Source organism: Camelina sativa, chromosome 14 (genome assembly GCF_030686135.1).
Source record: "Camelina sativa cultivar CO46 ecotype springtype chromosome 14, ASM3068613v1".
In the NCBI taxonomy this organism is placed as follows: Eukaryota; Viridiplantae; Streptophyta; class Magnoliopsida; order Brassicales; family Brassicaceae; genus Camelina; species Camelina sativa.
The window spans coordinates 14,019,822-14,038,608 of NC_141893.1; the positions used below are offsets into that span (position 1 = coordinate 14,019,822).

An 18,787-nucleotide genomic window follows, 5' to 3' on the forward strand; every position below is an offset into this window, starting at 1 on the left:
AGTTATTGGTTTTGGGCATGAAATAAAAAGATTAGACAAAGAAAAGAAAGTAAAAATGCTGAAGATGTCTAGAGTTCTCAGAAGAAAAGAAAAAGAACCATAGTGATAATAAAGATTTCCCAATCCGGTAGAATGATAAGAAGTGAACTCCTCCTAAGACCAAGTGTAAAGGGTGAAAGAATGGGTTTGATATGGTGTTTCTGATGAAGGGTAGAGATAGGACCAACTTCGGTTTGGAACGTTCTTTGGGTAGACAGGACGCTACTCTTGTATGTATCAGTTGGTTTCAACCTTTAGCCTTCTCTTAAGCTCAACTCCTTTTCTTGAGAGAACCTTGTTCTGAATTGATAAAACCACCTGAGAAAGAGACCATCTATGTCTCTGACCTTTTACCCTAGCCAAATGAGTTCAATGACATTGTTTAGCTTGATTCACGGTTCTCTGTTAATGAATGTTAAAGGGAATGATTGATAGGATTGCATGTGTAGATTAAAGAAATAAAGTTCCTTCACTACGCATCATAGAACTAAAAACAAGGACCTTGATTCTAACTACTCTATTCAACATGTTCTATGTTCTGAGACCCCATCTTCACACCTCTTCTCCATACTTCCTTCTTAATCGTTTGCTTAAGGGCAAGCAAAGAATAAGTTTGGGGGAGTTGATATGTCTATATTTTGTCTCTCCTTGGCATATATTTATCATGCATTTAGCTAGGATAACACATTGTTTTGCTTCATTTTCTAGTCCTTTCTATACACTTTGCATGTTTAGGTAGTTCTTGCATCATCCTTGCATACATTGTGCATTTTGGAGTGTTTCAGATATATAGGAGACGTTGGAAGCCTTTCTCGTCCGAGCCATTGTCGTCCGAGTCATCTCCGGGAAGCGTCAATCAAGCCATCCGTTCGAGCCGTTCAACTCCATTGGGATTTAGCTTTCGACGTCTTCATCAAAGTTGTATGTAATTGAGTTATCTTTCCAACGCCATTCATTTCAAGCCAATCGGAGGTATGGTTCAAGAGTTATCATTGTTTTAGTGAATGCGTATACACCACACTCGAGCCATGCTCCCCCGCCACGCACTCCAGCTTGTTTGATCGAGTCATGCTCCCCCGCCACGCACTCCAGCTTGTCTGATCGAGCCATGCTCCCCCGCCACACATTCCATTCGACGCGCACGGACTCGATCGCACATGACGGGAAGAAAGACGTTTGGTATCACACGCTTCAGGAGATTACCAAACCGACGCTTTACCTTGTCGTTTTAAGTTTTAGGGATTTCCATGTTGGACTACTATATATACATTTTGTTAAGTCTTTGCTAGGGGGAATCTTTTATCTCGTATTGTTTTTCTTCCCAGAAGGTTTTTAACCTAGCCACAAAAATACGTTCTGAGACTTGTATTCCGATATCGTGGAGATTTATTGAGATTTTGCATTTGATTCGTTCTACAAAGTTGTTCATATTATATTTTTCTATCTTACTATGCTTGTTTCAGTGTTTTCTATGTTTGCATCCTTGATGATGATTTTCGGATCTGAGTAGTGTAGTAGTTCTTGAGGATGGGATAGAATAGGTGGAGGATCTTAGGATGTAGAGTGTTTAAGCTTTGATTTGTATGATTCTCTTCTGGACTAGAGTTAGAAATACTTGTTTCTCTTTGATCAATTGAAACTAGGTTTTAGACATTTCCGCACCCAAAAGGTGTTCGATGAAATGTCTGACCAACTAGTGCCAGAGACTTACGTTCCTAGCCTAAGAGATTAGTTGTCTAGGATGTTTGTTGACGTGAATGAACTTGTTTTTCATGCCATGCTTGATCGTGTTTCTCTAGCGAGAGCTAGGTTTGGAAGTGGTTGAGTTTGAGTAGCTTCTGTCAAGAGATTGGATTAACTAAGTTGTGATGTTCATTGTTTAGGGATAGTTTGCTTGTGGTATGTTAAACACTCTATAGACTAGGATACTCCACCGACATCAATTACTTCCATCCTTAGGACTTCTTTCTTTCTGTTTTTTATTATATTCCTGAGACTGTTTCGTTTCTTGATTTTTAGTTCATGCTTAGACTCGTCTCCGTTTTCATTCATTTTAGTTTCTCGTCATGCATTCTCGTTTCTAGTTCTGTGACTCATTTCCGGTTTTGTATTGTCATCATTCTAGGACTGTTAGACAAAAACTCTATTTGAATTGGCTTGACTTGTGATTTCTTGATTGCATCTTAATTGTTAGTAAAGTTTCCCAAATGGATTGACACCTTAAATATTACAACTACATAAGGTTAATTGAACCTACTAGGAGACACAAAAATCTTAGTATCAAGGTCCAAAGCCAGCTCATGTTTGGCTCGTTGTCTGTAGATTTGCATTTCTCCGGTGTCTATAGGGAAATATCTACACCATGAAAAATTACACTAGTATCATTTTATTTAAGAAGAGAAATGGAAAGGGTGACATTCCTTCTATAATATGTACGAAACTGTTTATATTTACACCAAGCTTATATCTATGACTCAATCATGACATTTTAAATATATTTGTTTTTGGTTTAAAGAAATTGTTTTTGTTTCTCATTAATAAAGATAAAGGCAATAGTACAATTCTTTTTTTTTAAAGGAATAATAGTTTTTCCTATGTCTGAATAAATTTTATATTTGAAATTCAAAATGTAAAAATAATATTAAAACTCGAAAAGGTTAATGTTTTAGTTAGTAAAACATATAGCAAAATTCAAAATTTGGTCAACCATATAATATTTTTTAATCACTCAAAGTTTGCAATTAAATCACAAAATTGAATAAATTATGCTTCACAAGAATAATAATATAGTGAATGACGACTACCGTGAAAATTGGTCACAGAAAAATAAATTTAATATTGAATCTCTTCAATTAAAGTAAATTAATTTGTAAGAAAACTTCAAAAATCCAACTCTAAACTGGTCATCCCTATACCCCAAAGCCTAAACCTAGTAACTACTCTTCAATTTCTGTCTCATGGAAAAATGTGAGACTGAAGCTTTTTGACATTCTTTTTTTTGTCAACTGGTAATATATTGATATGAGAGGTTATAACAACCTATTAACATTACATGGTGCCTACATTCCTACACGGAATACACCTTTCACTTATCAAATATATACAAACGTCACCTCCTAAGTCTCACCACAAGACAGTGCAGACTTATACAAAAAATGGCTACTCTACTAAAGCCATAAACCAAAAAAACTGATCTTCAATCAGAGGACAGTCTCTTTTCTTCCGCAAAATAAGTGTTGTAACCATTCCGGATGCCCGATCTTTACATATGATTGAAGCCTTCACTCCTGAGTGACACTTTGCGCTATCATAAGAGCTCCTTTGTTTGAAAAAGAGATTTCAAAAAAGAATTTACTATCTTTAAAGTACTCCAACCTTCTTCCTACCTCATTAGATTGATATCTGAATGAGGACCATAAAGCAGGCTTAGTAACCACCTGTACTAAAACTTGATCCTGCATTCCAAAAATCACATATTCCATCCTATGCCATAACATACTTTCAATCGCCCACATGAGCCCTTTAAATTGAGCTTCCTGTTTGTCTTGAACATATGCCATAGCTCTCCTGCTATACAACACAACATTGCCATCATGATCTCGTAGGACCCACGTATAGCCTAACAATCTATTTCTAGAAGACCAAGAGATTCCAATATTGCACTTCATCCAGTTACTGGGCGGTGATTTCCAACCTGCCTTACCCTGGAGTATACTCACTTCTCGTATTACCCGAGTACCGCTTTCATCACAACCTTCTTCCTCTTCCTCTTGATCCGAGTCTTTTTGGGCTTCAACCCACTTCCTCCAGTTTCCTTGACTTTTGATAATTGATTCTCCTGGGAAAAAATCTTTACCCTCAAAAGCAACCAGGTTTCGATTCTTCCAAATCCTCCACATAATCCATGGAAACGTTTTTCTTAACTCTCCAAGCCAAAGAGGATTCTTCATATTTAATAAGAAGTATTGAATATTAGAAAAGACAGACCCATTATGGAAACCCATTTCGGGATTTGGGATCTCTGAAACTGCCCATATTTGCCTGGACAACGAGCAAGTGAACAAAACGTGATTAATTGTTTCTTCCTCCCCTCTACACGTTTGGCATGAATTATCTATCCTCAATCCTCTCCCGTTTAACGCTGCTGCTACAGGTAGTGCTCCACACAACACTTTCTAAAGGAAAACTTTGATCTTTGGGTCTGTATGTATCCCCGAGACTTGTGCTTTTAGAGGATTAGTCGAAGGTAACATGTTTGCTTCATTCCTTATCTGAATGTTTAAATTCTGGAAAGCCAGCCAGTATGCCGACTTTACCGAAAAGTCTCCACTCTTATTGTACTTCCAAGAATAAAAGTCCTCACTCTCTATGACCGGCTTTATCTTTTTGATTCTTTCAATATCCAAAGGTAAGAAATGATACTCCAAAGCATTTTCATCCCATGTTCTATTACCATTATCAATCAATTCTGCCACTCTAAGGTCTGGATTGAAAAAATTATTTCTTCTCCACGGGGCCGTAACCCATCATCCTCAATCCAACCATCCAACTAGACCCTGAACGACTTCCCATTGCCAATATTCTTAACTATGCCTTGCACCAAAAGTTCTCTCCAAAACAAAATAATTCGCCATGCATATGATGGACGACTTCCCAAGGTGGCAGTTAAGAAATCAGACGTAGGGAAATATCTGCTTTTAAAATCTGAGAAAATAAAATAAGCACTCTGGAAACTGCAAAATCCTCCAAGCTTGCTTTGCTAATAAAACTTGGTTGAAGGTCTGAACATCTCTGAATCCCATCCCTCCTTGCTCTTTAGGGAGACACAATTTTGACCAGCTTAACCAATGTAATTTCTTGGAATGCTCAGAAGTACTCCACCAAAAATCTGCCATCACACTCGACAGATTCTCACAGGACTTCTTTGGTAATTTGAAGCACGACATGGCAAACACCGGCATCGAGAGAGCCACAGATTTTAGCAAAACTTCCTTCCCCCCTTGAGATAAGAATCGAGAAAACCAAACAGACGTTTTCGACTTTACTCTGTCCTTAATATAGTTCAACAATTCAATCTTTGAACCGCTGAAGCATTCTGGGAGTCGTAAGTACGTCCATGCACCACCTTCTTTCGTTATCCCCATCCTATTTTGGATACTCTTCTTCACCACCAAATTCACCTTTGAACCAAAATTAATTGATGACTTAGACAGATTGATTGATTGTCCAGTGGCTCCTCCGTATTTTCTTAACGTATCCATCAGGAAGCCACATTGGTCCAAAGAAGCTTTTCACATGAATAAGCTATCATTTGCGAACAAGAGATGGTGAACTTCTGGTCCATCCACCAAAAACTTGATACCATGGATTTTATCTTCTCTTTGTCCCATATTTAGTAAATGAGTTAACCCTTCAGTACAAAGAACAAAGAGAAAAGGTGATAAAAGGTCGTCTTGTCTTAATCCTCTTTTCGGCGTGATCATGCCGAAGGGTTGGTCATTAATCAGCAATGAAAAAGTAACCATACTCACACAAACCATAATCCACTCGATCCATCTCAGGTGAAAACCCATTCCAGTCAGTAAAGCTCGCAAATAACTCCATTCCAGTCTATAATAAGCTTAAGACATATCTGTCTTTACGACCATGAACTGAGAAGAAATCTCCGGATGAGAGTTTAGGCTGTGTACTGCTTCATGAGCCACCATAATGTTATCCGTGATTAGCCTCTCCGACACAAACGCCGATTGGTTACTGGACACAATCTGTGGTAGAATCCCTTGGATTCTAGACACAAGAATCTTTGAGATAGTCTTGTACAAAACATAACAAAAACTTATCGGTCGTAAATCATTCATATTAACCGGATGTTGAACCTTTGGAAGCAAACATAAGTGAGTATAATTCTACTCTGCAGGAAAGCTACCACTCTCAAAGAAATCCTGGATCTCCTTAGTAACCTCTTTGCCGACTATGTTCCAATTCTTTTGAAAGAAAATGGCAGTCATACCATCTGCTCCAGGGGCTTTTGAAGCTTCAATGGAGAACATTGATTCTCTGATCTCTTCTTTAGAAACTTTGGCCAATAATTTCTCATTCATTTCAGTGGACACTTTGGATGAAAACTCATCAAACCAAACCTGAAAGCTCTAAGGGTTTGAAGATTGAAAGAGATTATTGAAATACTCAATGACCACTTCCCCTTTTGCTGCTTTTGATCTCTTGATTACCCCTTGTGCATCTCTCAGTTGTTCAATCCTTTTTCTTGCTCTATTTCCTTTAACAAATCCATGAAAGAACTTCGAGTTACGATTACCTACTCTTAGCCATTTTTGCCTGCTTCGTTGCCTCTAGTAAGTCTCTTCAGCTCTTTATGCTTTAGCGAGTTCACGTTTAAGAATATGAACCTGATGCAAGTTAGGCCATCTCTCAGATTGTACTCTCTCTCTAGAGCCACTTCACACTGATGAATCTTATCTCTGGAATTAACAGAATTTTTCTTCTTCCAAGAACTTAAGGCTTTTCTACAGTCTCTGAGTCTTTGCGACACTAAAAATCCCCCATTAGATACACCAGGTTTCCAAGCCCTAGTAATGGCTCTCCTGACATCCGCTTTGTGTAAAAACCGCTTGTCAAAACAGAACTGTCCTTAATACGCTTCCTGGGATACCACTAGCTTGACCAACACCGGACGATGATCAGACCCCCTCATGTCTAAAAAGGCTTGATTAGACGCCGGAAAAACGTCAAACTAGTCTTTATTTCCAAAAGCTCTGTCGAGTCTGCTCTGTATCCAATGATCTCCCCTTCTTCCTCCCCAGGTAAAACGATTGCCACTACCAGGTAGTTCTAACATGTCACACACGTCTAACAATTCTACAAAAGGTTTGAAGAAATTCTCTCCTCTTCTAGGTCCCCCAATCTTTTCTCCATTGTGCAAAATAGCATTGAAATCGCCTATCATACACCATCTATCCTTTCTTCCAACCCCACATCTCTTAATTCTTTCCCACACCTCCTTTCTATTACTACAATTCGGGTCTTCATATACAAAAGAGAGGAAAAAGTTTGATGCCCTAAACTGCACTTGAACATCGATAACATTTTTGTCCTCCCACAAAAAGTCCAACTAAACGTTATTTTTCCACAAAAGTGCTAGACCCCCACATTTTCCAACTGGATCCACTGTGAAAATTCTATCATACCCCAAAAGATACTTTAAATCAACCAACTTATCTCTACACTGCATCGTCTCCATCATAAACAAAATCTCAGGAAAGTGCTTTTTTCGCAACTCCATGAGAAGAGGAATCACCAAGTCTTGAGACTGTCCCGTGCCTTGGCAATTCCAACTCAGAATGCTCATTACACGTCGGGCGATCCCTCAATTGGGATCACCATCGAAGGGCTTAGCTTTAAAACTTTTGCAGTGCTTGAGCCTTCACCAACTGCTTTCCTCTTCTCATTTGCATACCGAGATAAATCCACTTGAGGCATTGGATTATCACCAATTTGATCGCTGCCTTTTGGTTTTGGTTTTCTTAACCTAGTCGGAGGTCTGTTCCTTGCCTTCCCCTTTTTAATCTTAGAGCCGGAAGGACTAGTTTCACTGAAACCAGTCCTAAAACCCGTAGCTCTGTCCTGAATAGGATGAGACAATGCCAAAAAAGAGCCCACAGAATCACTCCTGCGGAAAAACATTCTTCACACCCCCAATGCTCTTCCTCTCTTCCTCTATCCAAAGTATTACTCTTGAGAAATCCCAAATCACTGCCCCTCTCTCTCTGCGAACCACCATCTATTCCTTCAAACCCAAAACCTAACCCCTTATCCTTGTTTACATCCAAATGTACCTCAGGGGCAGCCTCCAATCTCCAAAAAGTCTTTTTAGCTATCGGGTCTTTTTCAACTTCACCTACTGATTTTCTTATGCGATTGATATGCTCAAATTTACCCAGAGCTACTCTCTCAAATTAAGAGATCAATTATAGTACTTAGGGATCGAATCCACAAAGACTCTAGATTCACACAATAGATTTATTAATCTTTTAATTAAGCTAAACATAAATAAATTGTATTAAAATCAAAAGATTAAACAGAAAATAAAAGAGTTGTAAAATTCAGAAGGATGAAACGCTAGGCCTAGGAAATTTCTCAGGAAATCATGGAAAATCAGATCAATTAATTTAGCAAACTGGATTCAACAATTAAGCACCGTTCTTGAACTCTAAACACAATTGTAAAATAAATCAGTTTTCCCTGCAAATATTATCTAAGTTTTAAAACCCGAAAATCCAAATCTCTTTGCAAAATTCAAGTTAAAAACCAGCAATAAAATCAAGTTTAGATAAGTTCACAAAATCACTAATTCAAATCTCTTTGCAAAAAGTAACTTTGCTCACCAAAGGTTTTTGTCAGGAAAATCAATTATATTCTCATATCAATCAATAATCCTAAGATCTAAATCCAGATGACTAATCAAAGATCCAGCATTAAGAACAACCTATGGTGAAGAACAAGAAAGATAATGAATTCAAACAATTAATCAATCTAACAATCCATGAAATCCCTAATGAGAAACCCTAAACCTAACAAGCAGATCTACTCAGACATAATTGTAAGAACACAAATCATGAATAAAATAGATAGCATTAAGAGATTAAAGGAAGACGAAAAAGAGTTCTGAATCTTCTCTGAAGGAGTCTTGATTCTTCTCTCCAAAAGCTCTCTAAAAATCTCTCAGGGTTCTCTCTCAAAAGTTGCAGGGAAAAATAAAGCGTAGGTCTAAACAATGACCATAAAAATCCTATTTATATTCCTAAAACACGTCCAGGGACTAATGATGCAAATATGGAAAACTTGGGCAAATTTTGTAAATCTTCTAAAGCTTGTGAGAAAACATTTGATTGGCTTGTGGCAGCTGCATCGATCGATGCAGAGGTAGCATCGATCGATGCATACTTCTGAACTCGTCTCTCAACTTCGTAGCTTAGCCTCAATGCTTTGATTATGCTCCAAATCCTCTTATTTAGCTCCATTATGCTTCCATCCATGCTAAATCCTATAAAGACTCAAAAGACTCTAAAAATACCAAAAAAACTCTATAAATAAGACTTATATCATGGCTAAAAACACCTAAAAACCATGATATATCAACTCCCTCAGACTTAGCCTTTGCTTGCCCTCAAGCAAAACATAAATTTAGACCTGTGAAAGAGGTTTTAAAACGCAGGAACTCATTTTCTTTTTAAAGTGATGCCATGATCATCCAAACCATAATCCATATGCTTAGCAGATAAATCCAAATCGAACCACCATGTACTTCTCCGTTGACTTTCATAGCATCCTTAATTCAAACCAAATTTCACTACTTCCTCCATTAAGCTTTCATCGGTAGGTCTCATCAATTTGATCAATGTCAAGAACCTTCTAGACTCATTCCCGTATTATACCATAACAAGCAAGATATACCTTTAACACCAGTGGTACTCTTTCTCTCCCTCAGACTTATTCTATTTAATCTTCCTTTGAGCTTTGCTTTGCTGTTTTTTTTTACTATTCTTTTTTTTTTCTCAAAGTTGTAGGCGAATAATGGGGTCATCGGTAATTTACCTACCCCTCGTTTCCAAGATTTGTGTGATCATTTGACTCAAGAGTAGAATAATGAGGTCATAGGTAATTTACCTACCTCTCTAAACTGATCAAAATCATTTCATCTTTTATTCACTTTCTTTTTTTTTAAACAAAGCTCTCAGGGATATTTTTTTTAAACTTGAACAAGGGAGAGGAGTACCATTTTTTTTCTTTCGTAACCTTGTCAGGTATGAAAGAGGAGTCAAGCCCTATGAACCTCGATCTCCATGATGAGGTAAAAAGAAAAGAGCAGAAATTACCTCAGGCTTTTGTGGATTCTGTTGGAAATTCGGATGTCTCTGGTTTACTGGTCAGCCATTGGATTTCTCATTAGTCGGATAGTGGATTCAATCTGCAGCATTAATCAACCAAGGCAATACACTAATAAGAAAAATCATAGTTCCCAACAAATTTTTTGACTCAATAAAACAATTTTTTTTTTGGACTGACGCTCAAAAACGAAAACATAGTTAGTAACTGCCTCCCCCAGACTGAAACAACATTGTCCCCAATGTTATCAAGTAAGAGATTGGCGAATAAAATAAAAATAAATCAAAAGAAAAAGGAGAAAGAAAAACCTACCAGTGGGTTGCCTCCCACTAAGCGCTTGTTTTCAGTCATTAGCTTGACTGTGTCGGATCTCAGGCATCCGATGGATCGGAACATGGCAATGAATGCTTATGAGAGAATGTCCTCTTTATCCAAGGTAGTGTGTAGGTAGTAGGTACATGAGATCTGCCAAGAATGTGAGGAACAGGACCAGGGCGGGACTTAGGAATGGGTGACTTTCTTTTAAGTCCTACAAAATCATCAACAAAATAAACAAGCGCTCTACGATAATCTTGTGGCTTGGTTAACTGCAAAACAGTGTTTGTACCTTTGAATTCTTATTGATGATAGGAGAAGGTTTAGGAGAAGGAGATGCATACCTTGGCCTTAACTGTGGGTTATGGACTGTGGAATGGTGAGATTTCAGCTTAACAACTGGTCTAGGACTTGTAGCTAAGGAATCAACTCGAGTATCTTCGGTTTTAGACAAGTCCAGGTCAACTCGTGGAGGTGTGTCGATCGATGCAACAGCTGCATCGATCGATGCAACATCTGCATCAATCGATGTTGTGTCTGCAACTCGTGTCTCTTCAACGATTCTGCAACTTTCCTCAGCAATCCGTGTTTTCATTACAAAAACATCATCTACCAGCAACTTGTCATGGATCAGAACCTCATCATGGTCTCTAGTACTGATTAGATGATCTCCACTTCAATCTTCAAGCTTAACAGCTTGCTTACTCACATCCTCAACAGTCTCCATCTCTTTGACATACCCAGCAGTTTTGTCTTCAGGAAGTTCTATGATCGGATCATCATCAGATGCAATCTCCATAGAAAATGTCTGACCATCAATAGTGGGAACCCTTCTCAGCTTGTCCATCTCAAAGTTCATAACCAAAATCTTCAACATTCAGAGCTATGTGTCCCTTCTTCACATCTATGATGGCACCAGTTGTAGCCAAGAATGATCGTCCTAAGATGAGTGGATCACTAGGTTTTTTGTCATATTCCAACACCACAAAGTCAGTAAGAATCATGCAATCTCCAATCTTGATTGGAATGTTCTCTAAGATACCTTCAGGAATCCTTCTAGATCGATCAACTAAGATAAGAGAGATCTTAGTTGGCTTGAAATCTGTCATCCCAAGTCTCACAGCAACAGAATGTGACATCAAATTGATACTAGAGCCAAGATCACAAAGTGAATGAGGAAACCTTCTTGTGGAGATAGACCAATCTAACACAAAACTTCCAGGATCTGGTAACTTCTCTGCAATTCTACTTTGGATCACTGCACTTACTTCCTCATATACAACCACTTCTTGCTTCCTCTCCCTCTTCCTCTGTGGAGGCTGATTCAACAGAATTGAGCTGACATCCTTTGTAAGCAGTGCTCCTTCCTCAGGACTCAAACCATTGGTGACCATCCGCTTCACATACCGCTTAATACCAGGAAAAAACTTGACTGCATCAACCAAATGCATCTCTATCATCACCTTGTCCATTATAGCTTTGCATCTAGCTTCCTCAAGCTCCTGCTTAGACCTCCTAGGCTTAGGAAAAGGAACTTTAGGCTTATAAGCTTGCTCTGAATCGATTGGTGGATCTGGAATTTAAACTGGAGCTGTTCGTGGGGGGTGTCGATCGATGCCATAGTTGCGTCGATCGATGCTCTCGTTCTGGAGTGACTTTGCCTCGATGGATGGTGACTTCATCGATCGATGCATTGTGATGGCGTCGAGCGATGCTGGTTCAACAGACGTATCTTCGTATCCTCCCTTCACCAAAATCGCATTACAAGCATGGTTGAGGTTCTCAGTTCTTCTAGAAAGAAGTTCCTCTTATCTTTTAACAGACCCAACAGTCTGAATCACTTGATTCTCCAGCTTTTTGACATGAGTGTTCAATGCATTGAATTTCCCAGTCAGCTCAGTGTATACAGAATCAATCTTTCCATTGAAGTCCACTGTCAACTTCTGTTGACCTTCCAAAATTTGTCCAATCATTGATTCCATTTTGCTCTCTGAATTGGGTGGAGGGAGGGTTGATAAGAATAAGATCCATAGCTCCTAGTGAAGTTGCTGTTTGGATTTCCTGTGAAGGAATTCTTCTGACCAAATCTCTGACTTTGATACCCAGCTCCATACACATACAGTAAAACCTCTATAAATTAATACTCTATAAATTAATAAACACTATAAATTAATAAATTTTGCTGGTCCCAAGTCGGGCCAGTGTAAAAATTAACAATATTCGATAAGATAATAAGATAATAATTTTTTCGAAATCTCCTTATAAAATATGGTCCCAATAATATCATAAATTAATAATTATGTAAATTTATATATATATATATATATATATATACTGATATAATAGTGTATGTTTCTCCTAAAGCTCAATTCTATAGAACAATTGTAATGTTGTATTTTCAACCTATAATGATATCTCTAAAATATTTTATAACATGTCATACAAATAATTAAATTTAAAGTTTTAATTTTTAGATATGCATCATTTACAATTTGATAATTTGACAGATTATTAAAATAGGAGAATTGATATTATTATTCATAGATTTGAATTTATGTGTCTCATGTGTATAAGTCAATTTGTCTATAATATTTGTAATTTATTGTAAATAGTGCTTTCTAAATATTACAAGTTCAATTCCTAAACCATAAAATTTATAACATCCGAAAGTTTAATCTTATTTTGCTATAGTTGTTCCAATTCATAATTTTTTAAAAAATAAACAATTAAAAATATATCTATAAATTAATAATTATTAATTTACACTATAAAATAATAATTATTAATTTATTGATAAATTAATATCACTATAAATTAATAAAATGTCTTAGTCCCAACATTATTAATTTATAGAGGTTTTACTGTAGTTGACATCTTCTTCTGTAATCTCTGGATTTGGCTCAAAAGTCTCAACATCTTCAGCAAAATGGACAGACTTCTTTCCCACAAGAAGATTGTGCATTGTATCCAACTTAGCATTCACCGCAGCAAACTGATTTGAACCATTGCCTTCATGTGCTCTTCTCCACTCTAGGTCCGCATTCTTAGTGTTGTTGCTTGATGCTAGCCTTTCAATCAACTGTTCTGCATAAGCTGGGTACCTTGTCTTGAAGTTACCATCACTAGCTGCATCCAAAGCCATCTGATACCTCCAATCAATACCACTGAAAAAGATACTAATCAGCAGCACCTCTGAGAACTCATGATGCAGGCAGTCTCTCTGGTATGCTTTGAACCTCACCCAAGCAGCTTTGTAAGATTCAGCTGGGCCTTGTCTAAAGGTGGAAAGCTTAATCCTCAGCTCATCTGACATCGCATCATCATAAAAGTAGTTCAAAAATGCCACCTTGATGTCATTCCAGGTCTTCAGAGATCCTGGCTTCAGCTGCCTTAGCCAATGAGAAGCTTCCCCAACAAGAGAGTAGGGGAAAAACTTGCAGTAGAGATAGTCCTCTGTAACTCCATTAGCTTTTATGCTTGTGACTATATCCTCAAAATGCTCAATGTGGTCTAGAGGCTTCTCATGTGGCAGATTCTGGAAAAGCCTTTGTCCAACAAGAGCAAAGTAGGCAGGCTTAAGCTCAAAATCATTCCTGGGAAATGGAGGAGGGACAATTGTGGAGCGGTTCTCATAGAACAAATCTGGTATGTTGAAGTCCGCAAGAGTCTTGACAAGCTCTCCATTGTTATCCCGTTTGCCCTGAAGGTTCTGCTGGTTGTGACCTTCCAAATTCGCATCGTTTCTGGCATTGCGTCGATCGACGCCAATGTTGCATCGGTCGATGCCATCTTGGTTGCGTTGATCGATGCCATCGTTGCGTCGCTCGACGCCACGTGCATCATCCTCAACCACGACGAGTTCTTCCTGAATAACTCGTCCTTCAGCATGAAGTTTCTGGCCTTGCTCGTTGTACACATGACCCTCTTGATCCCTCAAAACTCCAGCCTCATCAGGTCTTAATATGAGTGTTTTGACCATCTTCACTGACTTGGCTGCTTTTGTGTTTTCACGCTCTAGTTGTCCTAACTCTTGGTTTGTAAGCTTCACAACTGGACCAGTAGGATTTTTACTGGTGCTAGGCTTAGGCATGTACCTGAAACACACAAGATAAAAGAAACAAAAGCGTGTGAGTAATATAGAAAAATAAAAATTTAGACAAAATCAAAGATTTTAATCTAATGGTGAATCAAAAGAGTCCCCGGCAACGGCGCCAAAATTTGATATGCTCAAATTTACCCTAGAGCTACTCTCTCAAATTAAGAGATCAATTGTAGTACTTAGGGATCAAATCCACAAAGACTCTAGATTCACACAATGGATTTATTAATCTTTTAATTAAGATAAACAGAAATAAATTGTATTAAAATCAAAAGATTAAACAGAAAATAAAAGAGTTGTAAAATTCAGAAGGATGAAACGCTAGACCTAGGGAAATTCTCAGGAGATCATGGAAAATCAGATCAATTAATTTAGCAAGCTAGATTCAACAATTAAGCACCGTTCTTGAACTCTAAACACAATTACAAAATAAATCAGTTCTCACTGCAAATATTATCTAAGTTTTAAAACCCGAAAATTCAAATCTCTTTGCAAAATTCAAGTTAAAAACCAGCAATAAAATCAAGTTTAGATAAGTTTACAAAATCACTAATTCAAATCTCTTTGCAAAAAGTAATTTTGCTCACCCAAAGGTTTTTGTGAGGAAAATCAATTATATTCTCATATCAATCAATAATCCTAAGATCTAAATCCAGATGACTAATCAAAGATCTATCATTAAGAACAACCTATGGTGAAGAACAAGAAAGATAATGAATCCAAACAATTAATCAATCTAACAATCCATGAAATCCCTAATGAGAAACCCTAAACCTAACAAGCAGGTCTACTCAGACATAATTGTAAGAACACAAATCATGAATAAAATAGATAGCATTAAGAGATTAAAGGAAGAAAAAAAGGAGTTCTGAATCTTCTCTGAAGGAGTCTTGATTCTTCTCTCCAAAAGCTCTCTAAAAATCTCTCAGGGTTCTCTCTCAAAAGTTGCAGAAAAAATAAAGCTTAGGTCTAAACAATGACCATAAAATCCTATTTATATTCCTAAAACACGTCTAGGGACTAACGATGCAAATATGGAAAACTTGGGCAAATTTTGTAAATTTTCTAAAGCTTGTGAGAAAACATCTGATTGGCTTGTGACACTTGCATCGATCGATGCAGAGGTAGCATCGATTGATGCATACTTCTGAACTCGTCTCTCAACTTCGTAGCTTAGCCTCAATGCTTTGATTATGCTCCAAATCAGCTTATTTAGTTCCATTATGCTCCCATCCATGCTAAATCCTATAAAGACTCAAAAGACTCTAAAAATACCAAAAAGACTCTATAAACAAGACTTATATCATGGCTAAAAACACCTAAAACCCATGATATATCAGCGATCAACTTTTACTTGCCAATCTTCATTATTATTGGCCAATAGGTACTGCCTCATTCCTTCGAGTACGTCATTTGCGATTCTTAACTGACTAGTGGAAGGATCAACCCCCCACCTGATCTTCTCTCAAAACCCCAAGCAAAGGATCGTCTTCCTTCAAACACAAAGGTTTGGGTATTTTAACCACCGGAGAGCCTGAAACTTTGGCTGCTTCTTCCAACACCTTTTTCCTAACCATAAGCGGACAAACATCTCTCACATGTGTCAGCCTTTGGCATTCAAAACAACGTTTTTGGACTCGCTCATATTGAAATCGCACCACTGTTCTCCCTCCCTTTGGTAACTTGAGTTCTTTTGATCGTCGCAGAGGCCTTGAGACATCAAACATAAGCTTAACTCTAACAAACTCTTGGATTTGTGGTTTATCTGGATCAAAGGCTACTTCCAGAATTTCCCCCACCAATTCTCCCAGAGCTGTAATCGCTTTTGCCGTATAATAGTTTACTGGAAGATTCCAGATCTTAACCCAGATTAAGATACGCTGCAAATAATTCACCGGGGGATTTTCATACCACCTATCCACCGCTATGGACCAATCATTATAGGTATGAGCTCCTTTTGCTAACACTTCCAGTAAGTCATGCTCGTTATCGAAAATGAATTGGAATCTTTCATTTGATAACGCTACTCCTCTCATTCATCCCGGTTTTTGCCACTTCCTTGGCATATCACAGATCAAATTCCTCATCGGCTGGCAGGGAGGATTCAGGGTTCGACCAATAAAACTCATGAAATTTCGCTCCATAAATAAGAATTGTGGTAAGTCCGACATCTCAAACGGCTCCTCTTCTTCCACTTCTTCTAAAGACATAGACATCAAGACCTTATCCATAGTTGAGGACATCGTTGTTGAACAGACAGAAAAACCATACTTGAAGAACTAACTTGAACAAACCCTAATTTCTTTCTGAGATTTAGAGCTAAACAAACGACACAAATAGGTAAACAGGAGAAAGCAGCTACAAGGAAAATGTTTTTCAGTCTAAAAATTCTCTTCTTAACCTAGTGAAAGACTCTAAACAAAAAAAAAGATCTAAGCCCTAAAGAGGGTGGTCTTTTTGTTTTTCCCAGCTAAGTTGAATATTAGTCTCTACTGTCTTCAAGCTTTTTGACATTCTTGCGTGATGTTTTTTTTTTTTTTTTCCTTTTTACCGAAACCTTTAGACATTATTTTGCATAGAAAAGTTGGGAACCTTCGAATTAGAAAAACCTCTATCAAATCAAATCTTTTTATGGGTTCCAAGTCATCTTCTTGAAAATTTTCCTAACTTTATAATTGATTAAAAAAAAGTAATATTAAAATAGCACTACCACTCGACCGTTTTCATTACAAAACTTAAAAGAAGTCTTAAGTGAAAAACAAAAAAAAACAAAAAAAGAAGTATGCTATCTAGCCTGTCTTATAGTTGTCAGTTCTAGACTATCAGTAAGTCAAAATCATCAAAAAGAAATTGCAACATTGATTCTCACTCAGCTTTTGTGAGCCATTGGCCCATCACTATTATAGCCCATAAAAGCAACTCATAAAAGCGTATCGGAGAAGACAAGGGATCGCGAGGGCTTCAACCTTCAAAGAAGACATCTATAATCAACCACCTGATCACGATCATGGTGATCTCAAAGGTCACTCCAATGGCGGATCCTTCAGATCGTCTCAATCTTTCTCTTCTCATTCCTCCCTTGCCGCTCAAGCAATCCGTGCCTCCTCTCAGGTCTGATCTCTGTCTCTCTCTCTCTCTCTTTTTCTCTTTTCATGAGATTACTTTTCCTGCAAGAAACCTTAAACATCACCAAATCTCAGGCTCAAGGATTCACGGCTTACGAGGATAAGAGCGAGAGCCGTGGATTCTGGGGGATCCTAGCTCAGAAAGCTAAATCAATCCTCGAAGACGAAGAAGAGCAACAACAACAACAACAACAACAACATAACGACGTCGTTCCCGAACCCTCGAATCCAACAATACGCAAAAGCATAGACAAAATCACAACCTCTCTGAATCAGATCGGAGACAGTTTCGAGAAAGCGTTCGGGGAAGGTCGTACGATCGTAGCTTCTCAAATCAGACGTAAAGGATCCGATCTAATCGATTCAGACAACAACAACAATTATAACCAATCCTCTGGATCAAGCAGTCCATGGCAACCATTAACACAACCAAACCCACACGAGTCTCAACTCAAAGCTTCACGTGACGTAGCCATGGCTACAGCAGCTAAAGCCAAGCTTCTCCTCCGTGAGTTGAAAACGGTCAAAGCAAATTTAGCTTTCGCTAAAGAACGGTGCTCTCAGTTGGAAGAAGAAAACAAACGGTTAAGAGATAACAGGGATAAAGGTAACAACAGTCCAGCTGATGATGACCTAATCAGGCTTCAGCTAGAGACATTGTTGGCAGAGAAAGCAAGATTAGCTCACGAAAACTCCATTTATGCTAGAGAGAACCGGTTCTTGAGAGAAATCGTCGAGTACCATCAGTTGACTATGCAAGATGTTGTGTATATCGATGAAGGTATTGAAGAAGTAGCTGAAGTGAATCCTTCAATCACTAGAACTCTTTCTATGGCTTCGTTTTCGGCTTCTGAACTGCCATCGGTCTCGCCTTCGCCTTCTTCCCCTGCTTCACCTTCTCGTCTCTCGGTTTCTACCGACATTTATCCGGTTTTGGTTCAGCAGAGTTCAGCTAGTGATGTTGCGGTCGAGAGTCCTAAACCAGTTCGACCACCTTCTTTGGGATACACAGATGATGGTAAGAGACCATCGTCACAACTCTCTGTTTAGTATATCAATGAGTTTTACTACTATTACCATTTTGATCATGTCTGTTTTGGATAATTTGTTTGTTTAGTACAAGTTTGTTCTTGATTAAAATAACTTGGTTCTTGATTTATGAACATTTTCTTTTTGCTTCGACATCCATTAAATGTGAATCATTATTTCCTATGGAAGTTTTATCGATTTTGTTTTTGGATGTTGTGAACTGTTCGACTTTCACGGCGTAACGGACTCTAATTTTTCTTTTATCAACTTACACGTA

At 38.0% G+C, this 18,787-nt stretch overlaps 4 protein-coding genes across 4 annotated transcripts; 1 reads left to right on the forward strand and 3 right to left on the reverse strand.

Moving 5' to 3' along the window:
- Window positions 1–3,320: 3,320 nt before the first annotated feature.
- LOC147928192 (uncharacterized) lies at window positions 3,321–3,989 on the reverse strand. Its single transcript, XM_087486047.1, has one exon. The coding sequence runs from the start codon at window positions 3,987–3,989 to the stop codon at window positions 3,321–3,323; it is 669 nt and encodes a 222-aa protein (XP_087342173.1).
- Window positions 3,990–4,214: 225 nt separating this feature from the next.
- LOC147928193 (uncharacterized) lies at window positions 4,215–5,183 on the reverse strand. Its single transcript, XM_087486048.1, has 2 exons — window positions 4,765–5,183; window positions 4,215–4,485 (listed from the first exon to the last, which is right to left on the reverse strand). Exons 1-2 carry the CDS (start codon window positions 5,181–5,183, stop codon window positions 4,215–4,217), a joined length of 690 nt encoding a protein of 229 aa, XP_087342174.1.
- Window positions 5,184–15,798: 10,615 nt separating this feature from the next.
- Window positions 15,799–16,392, reverse strand: LOC147928194 (uncharacterized protein At4g02000-like). Its single transcript, XM_087486049.1, has one exon. It carries the CDS (start codon window positions 16,390–16,392, stop codon window positions 15,799–15,801), a length of 594 nt encoding a protein of 197 aa, XP_087342175.1.
- Window positions 16,393–16,483: 91 nt separating this feature from the next.
- On the forward strand, window positions 16,484–18,730 carry LOC104757346 (uncharacterized). Its single transcript, XM_087486050.1, has 3 exons — window positions 16,484–16,600; window positions 17,273–17,467; window positions 17,557–18,730. The coding sequence occupies exons 1-3, from the start codon at window positions 16,484–16,486 to the stop codon at window positions 18,529–18,531; spliced, it is 1,287 nt and encodes a 428-aa protein (XP_087342176.1). The 3' UTR covers window positions 18,532–18,730.
- Window positions 18,731–18,787: the final 57 nt, after the last annotated feature.